Source organism: Poecilia formosa, unplaced genomic scaffold (assembly GCF_000485575.1).
Source record: "Poecilia formosa unplaced genomic scaffold, Poecilia_formosa-5.1.2 Scaffold365, whole genome shotgun sequence".
Taxonomy (NCBI): domain Eukaryota; kingdom Metazoa; phylum Chordata; class Actinopteri; order Cyprinodontiformes; family Poeciliidae; genus Poecilia; species Poecilia formosa.
Window position 1 is genome coordinate 160,208 of NW_006800304.1, and position 12,358 is coordinate 172,565.

A 12,358-nucleotide genomic window follows, 5' to 3' on the forward strand; every position below is an offset into this window, starting at 1 on the left:
TAGCTTCAAACTAAATATGTATTGCTACCTGAATATTTAGCTCCAATTTGACGGACGAGTCGTCACGAGGTGAGCCGCAGTTACAGTCCTGCCGACAAAACTTACTTCTTAGTTTCAGAAATAAGTGTAAAACTTACTTCTTAGTTTCAGAAATAAGTGTAAAACTTACTTCTTAGTTTCAGAAATAAGTTTAAAACTTACTTCTCGCGCGGTTGGTCGCGGTGTTCCCGCCACAGCCGATATTTCCATTCTAGTTTGTAATTTGCAGTATAGATATTTGCAATGTCAAACACTTTCCCTGTTCAGATGCTCAAACAAAGCTACTTCCGGATTAAAGCGCACCGGAGGGAGTCATGTGATGACGTCATCAGGACGTTGTATCAATTGAGTGTTTTCTGTTGAGTTTTTTTTTATATATAGATTTTTCAGTGCTATGGTTATTTTATTTACTTTGAAAACTTTAAGAGTTTTCTTAAGTTAGAAGTGAATGCACCAACGTGCCTCTCGTGTGTTTCAGGGTCATTTACATCAAAGAGTGCTGTATGCACGTCATATTCAATAAACCACAATTTTATTGATCAGATGTAATATTTTACTCTAACATGTTTGGATTAAAATTAGATTAGAAAATACTCATAATTAACAGAAATAAAGACTTGACAATGTCAGTCTGGGTGAAATTAATCTACGTATTCAATATATTAGTGAAATATTGTAATATTGTAATTTATTAAATATGACTGTAGATACAAACTTATTTAGTAAATTAGATCATTATTAATATTCTAATTAAGTTTCAAGGCTGAACGGAGAAAAACACAAACCTCTTAATTAGGTTTGATAATTTTTCTTTAGGAAGTGTTGCTGTGTTCTCATTTCTCTTAAATTATTGGGAATTAGAGGCTTACTCATAGTTTGATGAATAATCAAAATGATTGATTTTACTGGATTGTACAAACTTTTGTGAAGTTTTATTCTGTGAAATATCCAGAATACATATATTTGAGATGAAGTTTGTTTTCCTAGTATCAATCAATAGATTTTTGGACTAATGCAGATAATTTTTATACACATTTCATAAGTCAGAACTAGGACTTTAACATGTTAATTTTGATTAACTAAATACACAGATTTTAACATGTAAAAAATTTTAACACCACTAATAAGTTACTTATTTTTATTTTTTACACAGAACGGTTATGATACGGAACCTTTGTACTCACATGTTTCTAGTACAGCTGTAAATGTGACACACAAATGACATCCGCTAACAACAGTGATGGATGACAAAGCTGCATCTCTGATTGGACGCTAGAATAGACCATCGCTGTGTTAAAAGGAGCTAGGCTATCAGCAAAGCATGTCAATGCTAAACATGTAGCAGCTAACGCTAATGTCAGCATCCACATTTCTAAAGAAGCTCCTGATTAGGGGTTCCTGAAACATCGGGAAGCTAAACTTTGCACAAATCTGATGGTTGAAGAACAAATTAAAATCTATTTGTTTAATAACTTAGCAGCTAAATGAGTTTTTTAATTTAAAATGTTGCTGATTTTATATAATTTTCGATTAAAAACTCAACTCATAGATAAAACATGAACATCTTGACTTAATATTGTCTGAAACAAATATTTTTATGTCTATGCTCAAGTTGTTTTATGATTTGTTTGAAACTTTTAAGAACTAAAACATGCAGCTGCACCAGGGGCCCTTCAAGGGCCCTTCGGGGCCTCTGAGATGTTGCTCACATCACTTTAGAGCAGTTAAAACAGTTCGCCTTCAGCGCCATAAAGCACTCTCCTCTCCTCTGGTGTTTGCGCGTTGAGGGGGTCACTCTGTGCCATTTCGTGTTGGAGTCTCAGTGAGTCATCGGTGGAAAAGAGGGAGGAAGATTTGGGGTGAAATATTGCTGTTAAATGAGTCTGGACAGCATGACATCACGGGGTAATTAAAACCGCTTTCTGGAATTCCGTCCCCAATTCCTGCGCTCAGGTTTGCTGCAGGATTTCTGGAGCACCTGCAGGTTGGCTTGTTGGTGTGTGTGTGTGTGAGAGAGAGAGAGAGAGAGAGGTTGTGTGTATGTGAAATATTTTCACTGGACGGAGTTCAAACTTTTGGAGGAAAAGAGAAAAAACGGAGGCAGCGGCATTACGCCATTCTTGCCTCTCATGGAAGAAAAAAAAGTGGGATTTAAAGAAGTTTCTTCCAGAAATCCAGCAGAGCAGCTCTTCTGGCGCTGGCGGGACTTCCACTGCATTCTGCTTCCTTCTGTTTCCTCAACATGACAGAGGGAAGAATACAGTCTGCAGGAGTTTTATAGGATCGGTTTGATTTGCGTTTATTTGAGTTTTTTTCTCTGTTTCTGATCGGATAAGAAGTTTTTCCTGCAGCGCGCAGAGTCTGACCTGAGGATGAAAGCCTCCACATCTCTGCGCTCTGCTCCGCTTCCAGCCCAGCAGCTGCGCTGATCCTGAAGTGACTTTGTGCTCTGTACCATGACGGCCTGCCGGCGCGCTTCAGGGCTTTAGGATGAACGTTGTGACGCGTCTCTCTCTGCTGCTCAGCTGCTGGACTCTCTTCTATCTGCATCCTGTCCGCGGCTCCCTCAGCCGGACCGGACCCGCAGAGCGCACAGGAGGAAGCCACCGTGGATCCGCGCACCCCGCTGGGAGGCAGCCGGTCCCCGCTGCAGGGAGCTGGAAACCCCACGCAGGACCCCCGCTGATTACAGCCGAGACGACCCCGATGAGAGGCAAACAGACAGCGGGAGGGAACCGGGAACATCCTCATCCTCACCATCATCAGCAGCTGGAACAGCAGGAGCAGCCGACCGGAGCGCTGGACTTGGGGCGCAAAGAGGCTGCGAGCTCCTGGCCTCCCGCTGCGGATGCACGCGTCAAACCGCACGCCCCCGCACATGCCGGAGGAGGTGTCGGAGTTGGAGATTCACCGAGGAAACCTGCGGGAAAGGTCGCCGCCAGGGCGAGCGCCGCGGCGGCGGCGGCGCGCGGCGGCTTTCCTCCGGCGGCGCAGCGCGGAACCGCCGCCAGGAAGCAGAAACTGGGCGACAAGCAGCCGCTGGTGACCCCGCACGACTACATGCTGTCCCTGTACTGGTCCCTGAGCAGCGGGGACCTGAACAGCAGCGCGCTGCATGAGGCCGGCCTGGCCAACACCATCACCAGCTTCGTGGACAGAGGACACGGTGAGTTTTACCCCGAAACCACAGAAGATCTGCTTCAACTGTGTTAATGTGAAACAACTGTGACCACTTAATAAAGAAGGAAATAACGGGATATAGACGTGCTTAAAGTGATTAGGTCAGGGATGTCCAAAGTGCGGCTCGGAGCCCATTTGGGAGCTTCGGAATGTTTCAAAAATAGCACAGATTTATTTCACCAGACTGAAGCTGGTGATGCAAATTAAAGAGAATTTCACTGATCAAAAAAAGATGCAAAATAATATTTAAAAAAAGAAAATTTAAGCAACACCAATTATCAATCTTTTAGTAAACACATTTTTTGCTTTCAGTACTTAGCACCACAAACATCCAAAAAGCTTTACTGAAAGGTAGGATTAAATTAATTTATGGGATAATTTTTTAAACAACAATCTGTGGCCTACAATGAATCTAAAATAATTTGCAGATAATTTCTGTATAAATATTAATCTATAAAATGTAATAATTTAATTAGAATTTTTTGCTTTTAGTTTGCTTTTTCGATAGAATTGTTTCTGCATTTTTCATAACAAGTCAGATGCAGTTTTTGTGGCCCATGACTATTTTGAACTTCACAGTTGTGGCTCCTGTTTTAAAAAGTTTTGCACTCCTGGATTTGGTAGTTTTGTTTTAATCCAATAAAACATTATATGGATGTTTGAATCATGTTTGGAGGAGTGAATACTCTGGAGCTTCAGAGCCATGCATCTGATCAGGTCTAACACAAGACAGTGATAGAGCTCTGGAGGAAGAGGAGGAAGAAGAAGAAGAGGAAGAGAGGGGGCATGGTTGTGGAGTGAGCGGGGTCAACCTGCAATCTGCAGGTCACCAGAGGGGGGCGGTGCTGGGTGTGTGAGAGGAAGAGAGAAAATGATTCTCATGATTTTCTGCAGCCTGCTCTGCAGGGCAGAATGACGAATGGAGACATGAAAAGTGTCTTTTCCCTCCTTACATTCTCTACTTTGTTTTTACAAACCGTTCCCAGAGAGAGCGCCACCTTTCTGCAGACTGCCTCCTACATGGACGATGTTTCAATTTCCATCCAGCAGTTTTTATCCATTTACAGTTTCAAAATTATTTAGTGAAGAACTGGGCTAGTGTAATTCCTCCTTAAAAGTGTACATGTCATGTGTGGCTCCAGAAACCAGATGAGTTGAAGCAAAATATCAAATATCTGAGTGCATGTCTGCCGAAAACACAGCCACTGATTTCAGGGCGCAGCAGAACAACTATGAGCCGCAACAATGATCAGGTGACCCAGAGTTTTTTATGAGATCACTGTTATAAAACCCAGGTGTGTTCTGGCTTTTTGTGCTGATAGACTGTATTATAATTTCAACTGGTCATTTACCAACACGTGTTTCTGTGAACAACGTGCATGATGGGGCCTGGAGGCGTGGCCTGAGGTGTGAAGGGAAAGAATGATTATCTATATCTATAAACAGATGGAATATTGGGACAATGAAGAAACTGAGCCACAGGTATTAGCTTGACAGCATAAAGTCAAGCGAAGTCAAATGTATTTATACAAAACATTTCAGTAAGAAGGCAGTTCAAAGTATTTTGTACCATAATACGCTGCTGCAGTAATCAATTATAGGTTGATTAAAGATAAATGCATGGATGAGTTTCTCTGATGCTGAGGCATTAATCTTTTAATCATGGAAATGTTCTTCAGCTGATGGGAGGCAGACTTTGTAATTGTCTTTATGTGGCTCTGAAGGTTCAGGTCAGAGTTCATCCTGATCTCTAGTTTTCAGCTGGAAGAACTGAATCGCTCCTCTTTAGGTTCAAAGATAACTTCAGTTTTGTTTCTGTTCAGCTGACGAATGTTTTGGCACATTAATCTGTTCTAAGCATCTGATCTGTTAAGGGTTGAGTTCAGAGTCACCTGGTGACATCATAACCAGGTACCAATTTAAGTGATCAGAAGTTGGGAAAACTCTGTGATTGATGGCATTTGTGTTCCTGCGCGCCGCGGCTCACCAGCAGGAAATCCCCCAGCTGCAGCGCCGCAAAGCGTCCAGAGCTCTGGGCAGCGAGAAGCATTAAAATTAATGTCCAGGTCAGAGATGATGTTCATGTGGGAATTTTGTTATTGATTGATGATCTCTTTGCACTTCCACCAAGTAGTCAGATGTGTGAATTGCAATCTGTTAAAATGACAGATTACAACTCTGTCAGATTTTTGCATCACGTTTAAAAAAATAGTCAAATGCAGAAAATACGAGTAGCGATACAATTCTTCTGGTTATTGTCTCAATTACTAGGATAAAGTTGTGGTTAGTTATGAACCACCAGGAGGCATTTAGAAAATATAAGCTCTGATTCTGGATTCCTTTTGCAAATGTTGGTTCTTGTTAGAACCTCAGAATCTATTTAATTATTTAATGTAACTCTGTTTGCAGAGTCTGAAACTAGACTTCCCAGTGCTTCTATGGAGCAATCCTGTGAACATGGATGTAGGTGTGTGTGTGTGTGTGTGTGTGTGTGTGTGTGTGTGTGTGTGTGTTCTGATCCAGTTGTGGATGTACTGCAGACTTTCCCCGTCTGTGAGATGCAGCTGTGCATTTCCAACATCTGGTGGGCTCTCAGTGATATCCGTCTCCAGGAGGGTAAATAAACGCTCCTCCAGGCCCCCTTTGGTGTCGTGTTGTTTTTACCGTGTAAAACTGTTTGAAACAATGTTTAAATGACCAAAGTTTAATATTTCTGCTGCTGCTGGAAGGTTTATGTTTCCAGCACTTAATGCACTTGTAATTTAGCCTGTATTTGTTCAGCGAGTCCTCAGCAGGATGCCGTCGACCTCGACCACATATTTACAGAAGAGGCTGATGACCTTACAGCTTCCCTTCCCTTTTTATAGTCTTCCTTCATTTCACTTTTCATTCCTCCTTTGTGTGTTACTGTTTTAAATCTTTATCATTTATTTTCTTTCTTTGTTTTTCTCTCTGCTGTTTTATTGCTGTTGTTTTACCCCCTGGGTGAATTTGAAATGCTCTCTTGGATCCCTAAAGAGCCACAGTAAAAGCATTTCAGAGCAAACCGTTCTGAGGGTCTCATCTATTAATTGTGTAAGTCCAAATAAATCCGATTCCCAACCTCTACCTGCCTGGATTTAACCACTTTGACTGTAACTCACACAGCAATAAGCTTGATGCTGCAGCCTGGAGACAGAATTGGGGAGGTACTGAACACCTTCTCATCCAGAATACCTCGGCTAATAAGATAAGACTATCTCGCATTTTTACCACCAAATACAAAATGTGCACAAGCATAACATTACAAGGAAACAAAACAACAAGCAACATCATTGTGGTGCATTGGAAGCTATGCAGCCAGTACCACCCAACATTTTATTACAATTTGCTGTAGTTTTCTTTTCTTGCCTCATTTAAATTCATCACGAGACACAGCAGACGTCATTAAAATAAACCAGAGCCATCCCGGAAAGCAGCAGGATTCACATTAAATCTACCCACTGTCAGAAGAAAAATGAATATTTAGAAAACCCATCAGTCCTCTTTACGTAGCATTAACTACATTAGCTATTCAAACAAAAGTTTTCGATAAGCAGCTCTCTCTGTGTTCCCTGCAGCTCTGATCAGCCTAACGGCCCACCCACCGTCCGCTCGCCTGTGACAGGTGAAATCTGAGGCCAAGAACGTTATTTAGAAAGCTCAAATTATCTCCATGAAAACCTTTTCCATATGGGCTCGGTGCCTGAAATAGTTTGGATTTTCTTTCGTACATTAAAGGATGTAAAGTCTGAGGTGATAACAAAGACCACACCTGAGAGCTCAGCAGCTTGTAAACATTTTCGCAGCTTGCAAACATTTTCAACCTTTTTGCTTTAAAAGTATGTGAGACTTTGTGAAATCAAATTCCTCTCAGCTTTAATCAGGCCGTCTGTAGAGAAGTGCCAACATTTCTTTCTCTTTCTGTGTGTGTGTGTGTGTGTTTGCTGTTGATGGTTTGTTTCCTCCGTAGCAGATGCTGGTCTGCTGTCAGTGGGGAATAGCTGCAGGTCTGTAATAGCAGGCCTGTTTGTGGTCAGATGTGGTTTCCCTGTCTGGTTCTAATGTACTTTTTACCGCTCTGGCGGTGCTGGATGGGAGGAGGGGTGTCGTGAGAAGAAATAAACTGTGTGAGGAACCAGAGGTTCCTTTGAGGACTGTGATGAGTTTCAGGACATCTTTGGAAGAGAAAGGACATCACATTGTTGCAGTCTGAAGGCTCAGGCTTGGTTTCAGGGTTTGGTTTGGGGTTTGGTTTCGGTTTAGTGTGACAGTCCTCAGAAAGTCTCAAATGAGCCAAGGTCCTCAAAATACTACAATTACAAACACGCGTGTTTGGGTGTGTTTTCGATTATCTCTATGCTGGGTTTCATTTGGATGACCTTTGCTGGTTTCTACCATTGAAAGAAAACAAAACCTCTCATAGTGCTCTCCACGTTTCTACAACTTTATGTGGAAAACTAACTCATTAGCCTTTACTGGCACAAAAAGGAAAAAATATCTATAGCAGGTGTCCTGAACTCCAGGCCTGGAGGGACAGAGTCCTGCAACTTTTAGATGTTTTTCTGCTTCAATACATCTGAGTCACATAATCACGTCAGGAGCAGGACTGAGCACAGGGGAGGTGACTGAGTCATTTCAGGTACAGGGACACATCTGCAAGTTGCAGGACACCACACTGCAAAAACACAAGACGTTTTAGTCCAATTTCTAGTGCAATTATTTCAATACACTTGAAATAAGACAAAGCTAACTTACAAGTAATTTTTCAGCTAGATATAGCAGCCTGTTTTAAGTATTTCCTTACTATTGATCAATAAGCACATTATTATTTCACTTATTACAAGACATTTTGCCATGTTATAAGTAAAATAATCTGCCAATGGAGTTAGAATTTTTTCCATCAATATTAAGGAGTTATTTAATTCAAGCTCATATTTCTTGCTGAAAAGATACTTGTAAGTTGATTTTGACTTATTTCAAGTGTACTAAGATATTTGCACTAGAAACTAGATTTTAAAAATCCTAAAGATTTTGTGTTTTTGTAGTGCAAACCTTTATGCACAGAGTTGAGGATCCCTGATCTTCGTCTAGAATATATGTTTCTCAACTTGGAAACGCTAAATAAATATTTTATTGACGATCAGAAACACACTTTTGAGAGTAATTAAAAAAAATTATTCAGTAATTTTGCAATATTCATTATTTAAAGGGGGGAAAATTCGTAAATTTGACCTTTTTTAGATTTATAATGTTTTCCTATCATCAAAACATACTTGGGGTGTTGCTTTGATTACTTCCCGCATGTTGGTCAAACATCTTGGTTATAGGTTGTGTGTATATGTAAAAAAAAAAAGGCCATTGATGAAACATTTGAGATTTTCAATGAAATTATCTCTGGTTTTTCTAGCATGAAGTATAAAATCTGAGAGGAATAAATAACCTCACGTTCTTTTCCCAATTAGTTTTTAAAGACATGCACATTAAATGTGATCCTAAACCGTATTCCTCTCTGACACAATGAGGCACTGTTCAGGTTTTATGATCTGATGCAGTGAGGAACCATTTTCATTCCTCTATGCCACTTCTGAGTTTCCTGTGGTGCAATAACAGAGTTGATACAAAAACATTTGTTTGCAGTGACTAAATAGTCCTGCTGTTTGTTTTGTGAAGCAGATGCAACAGAAGTGGAAAATCTGAGCTCATAAATGTGACAAAGTAACCATTGAGAAACAGATTTTCTGCTGCTTCCTTTCAATATTGCAGTATTTTACAAAGGTCTGTCAATGTTGTACATAAATACATGACTTAAAAGAAATGTTTCTATTTTGACGTCTTTTAGGACAAGACTTTAATCTGTTAATGCCGATTAATTAATTACATAGATTTCAACGAGTTAAAAAAAACTTTAGACAATCTTTTTTTTTCTTACATACAAAAGTAATGAATGGAACGTTTATAATCACACGTTTCTGGTACGCCAGTAACTCTGACGCACAAGGGAATTCCGTTGGATGACAATGTTTCTTCTCTTGGCCAACTGGGTTTAAAGTAAAGCTTTGATCTGATTAGATGCTGTAAAAGACTATTGTTGCATTCAAGTTGTGCTAAAAAGGAGTTAGCTTATTAGCAAAGCTATTCAAGCCTTAAATAGCATCTGGATGCTAAACATGTTGCTAATAGCGTCCACAGTCCACATTTCTAAAGAAGTTCCACATCTATTTATTCAAAAATTTAGCAACAAAAATTGTTTTTGAATTGAAAATATTGCTTATTGTGGTGATTAAAATGTGATTAATTGGAGACCATGCAATTAACTTGATTAAACTATAAATATCACTCATCAAAGCTGAAATAACTGTAAACAATCTTTATTTGTTTACACAAAAAAACATTTTGTAAACAAATGTTTACACAAATGTTTAAACTTAACTGAACAACAGTTCTGTTAAACTGAACTGTTCAGTTTAACTTTGTTTTCAGTTAAGCTGAACAACAGAGTGGCTGTCAACTTCACATCAGTTTTCGATTTTCTGTTATTCATTTACAGGTGATAGAAATATTGATGATCCTTTTTTGACGTTATTGTTCAACACGTTGCTAGAAATTCAGAAGTTTAGGGCAACATCATGCAAAGCTGTTTTCAAATTAATGCACAAAGTGGAAACCGTTGTATGAAACACGTAATAAATTGAAATAATTAGACATATGTCCAGCTGGAAGAGTTTTTTCAAACAGATGCTGTTTATTAAACTAAAACAAATCTACAGTGTGGGAAACTGCCAGTTTAACCTTTTTACCTCTGTTTTGTCTCTGGCAGATGATCGAGGGGCCATGTTGCGACGTCAGAGGTACCAGTTCAACATCAGCTCTCTGGAGCGGGACGGGCTCCTGGGGGCCGAGCTCCGCATCCTGAGGAAGCCGGTCTCCGTGGCGGCGGCTGACGGAGGCTCGGTGCCCTGGTTGAAGCTGTACAACTGCGCTTCAGGCCGGCAGAAAGCGGCTCTGCTCCAGTCCAAGACGGTGGATGATCTCCTGGGCGGATTCAGCAACAAGTGGGAAGTGTTTGACATTTATAAAGTCTTCAAGGGATTCAAGAACCAGCAGCTGTGCTTAGAGCTGGAGGCCCTGGAACACCGAGGAGGCCGTCCGCTGGACCTGCGGACTCTGGGCTTCGCTCGACCCGGCAGGACCAACAAGGAGAAGGCATTCCTCCTGGCGTTTGGGAAGAGCAAGAAGCGAGATCTCTTTTACAACGAGATCAAAGCACGTTCGGGTCACGACAACAAAACCGTCTACGAGTATCTGTTCAACCAGCGACGGATGAGGCGAGCTCCTCCACCAAGAGGCGCCAAGAAACCCCTCCGGGCCCCCTCTCAGGTCCTCCCGCAGCACCAAGCGGCCAAGTCCAGGCCACGCTGCCACCGCCGGCGACTCCACGTCAACTTCAAGGACATGGGCTGGGACGACTGGATCATCGCGCCACTGGAGTACGATGCCTACCACTGCGACGGCGCCTGTGACTTCCCCATCCGCTCGCACCTGGAGCCCACCAACCACGCCATCATCCAGACCCTGATCAACTCCATGGACCCGGACACGACCCCGCCCACCTGCTGCGTCCCGACGCGCCTCAGCTCCATCAGCATCCTCTACATCGACTCGGCCAACAACGTTGTCTACAAGCAGTACGAGGAGATGGTGGTGGAGTCCTGCGGCTGCAGGTAGCAGCCACAGAAAACAGACTCTGTTTGTTCCAACTTCTCTGAAATCTACAAAGCAAACCATCACGGAGCAAAAGAGCTGATTTTTCAGACACGCTGCTGTATGGGGCCCGTTTGTTAAGTTACACTGTCAAAAATTAACAGCAATAATTCTGATAATTTAGAGAAAAAAAGATTTCAGTCATATTTTGACCATATTATTCCCACGTTTATAAATATCACAGTTTTAAACTAAATATTTAATTGGCAAGCTAAATATTTAGTTTTGATCTAAATTGTTTTGCTTGCTAACTGAATACTTAGTTTTAAGCTAAATATTGAGGTACAAACTAAATATTTAGCTTTAGTTATGTTTGCTATTTACATATTTAGTTAGTAACCGAACTAAATAGTTACTTTTAATCTGGCCTACAGCTGAATATTTAGTTTATTTCAAACTAAATATTTAATTAGTAGGTTAAATATTTAGCTTACAAACTATTTAGTTAGAAAATAGCTTAAAAGTAAATATTTACTTTGAAGCTAGTTAAACTAAATATTTAGCTTACTTCAAACTAAATATTTAGTTAGCAAGCTAAATATTTATGTTTTAACTAAATATTAACTTCAAATTAAATATTTAGTCAGCAAGCTAAACATTTAACTTGCTATCTCCATACTTAGTCTGAAGGTGGTTTAAAGCTAAATATTTAATTTTAAGGAAGTCTAAAGCAAAATAATTAGCTTGCTTCAAACTAAATATTTGGTTTCCAAGCTAAATAGTTAGCAAGCTAACTCAGTAGTTTTGAACTAAATATTGAGCTTGAAAGTGTGACATTTATAAATGAATGACTAACATAATAAAAATGTGACTGTTATGATTGGTTGTTGTTATTATTATTATTATTGTTAATTTTAGACAAGTTTATGAAGGGCCTTCCATACTGCTGTGCCACAGACATGGCTCTCCCCACTCCAGTGGGCTTTCACACTGCATACCAAAGGCTGCAAAGACTAAACACAGGAAGATAAACTGATGGAGATTGTGCTCTTAAACACAGACTCACTTAAACTGTTGACGTTGTCAGGATGTGTCTGAGAGACGGCCCAAAACAAAAACAGAAAGACTCTCCTCAGATCCGTATCTGCATCCTGATTGGTGGAAAACGTTCTGCAGGAACATTAAGTGAATTATACTCAGAACCGCCCCCTTTTTTCCACCACTTATCTGATGGAGTCATTTGTATTCCTTAACCAAGATGTCCTTTTTTCTGTAAAGCATGTGAAGAATCCCTGATGTATAAATACCAACCAGTGATGAAGTGCTAATCTGACCTGCTCCAAATGTGGGAAAATTGTTTAGACTAGTCTTCAATAAAAAATTCCAAAGTGACTGAGCTTCGGACTGCTATCAGTGC

General features: G+C 40.5%; 1 protein-coding gene across 1 annotated transcript; it reads left to right on the forward strand.

The window, feature by feature from the left end:
* Nucleotides 1-2,070: 2,070 nt before the first annotated feature.
* On the forward strand, nucleotides 2,071-11,443 carry gdf5 (growth differentiation factor 5). The gene is made up of 2 exons (XM_007574940.2): nucleotides 2,071-3,205; nucleotides 10,058-11,443. The coding sequence occupies exons 1-2, from the start codon at nucleotides 2,530-2,532 to the stop codon at nucleotides 10,963-10,965; spliced, it is 1,584 nt and encodes a 527-aa protein (XP_007575002.1). The 5' UTR covers nucleotides 2,071-2,529; the 3' UTR covers nucleotides 10,966-11,443.
* The last annotated feature ends 915 nt before the right edge of the window (nucleotides 11,444-12,358 follow it).

Excerpts from the sequence above, each read along its gene's own strand:
- gdf5 (XM_007574940.2), top strand. The coding sequence starts at position 2,530 with ATGAACGTTGTGACGCGTCTCTCTCTGCTGCTCAGCTGCTGGACTCTC. Across the intron at positions 3,206-10,057 it reads CTTCGTGGACAGAGGACACG|ATGATCGAGGGGCCATGTTG; the intron begins GTGAGTTTTACC and ends TGTCTCTGGCAG.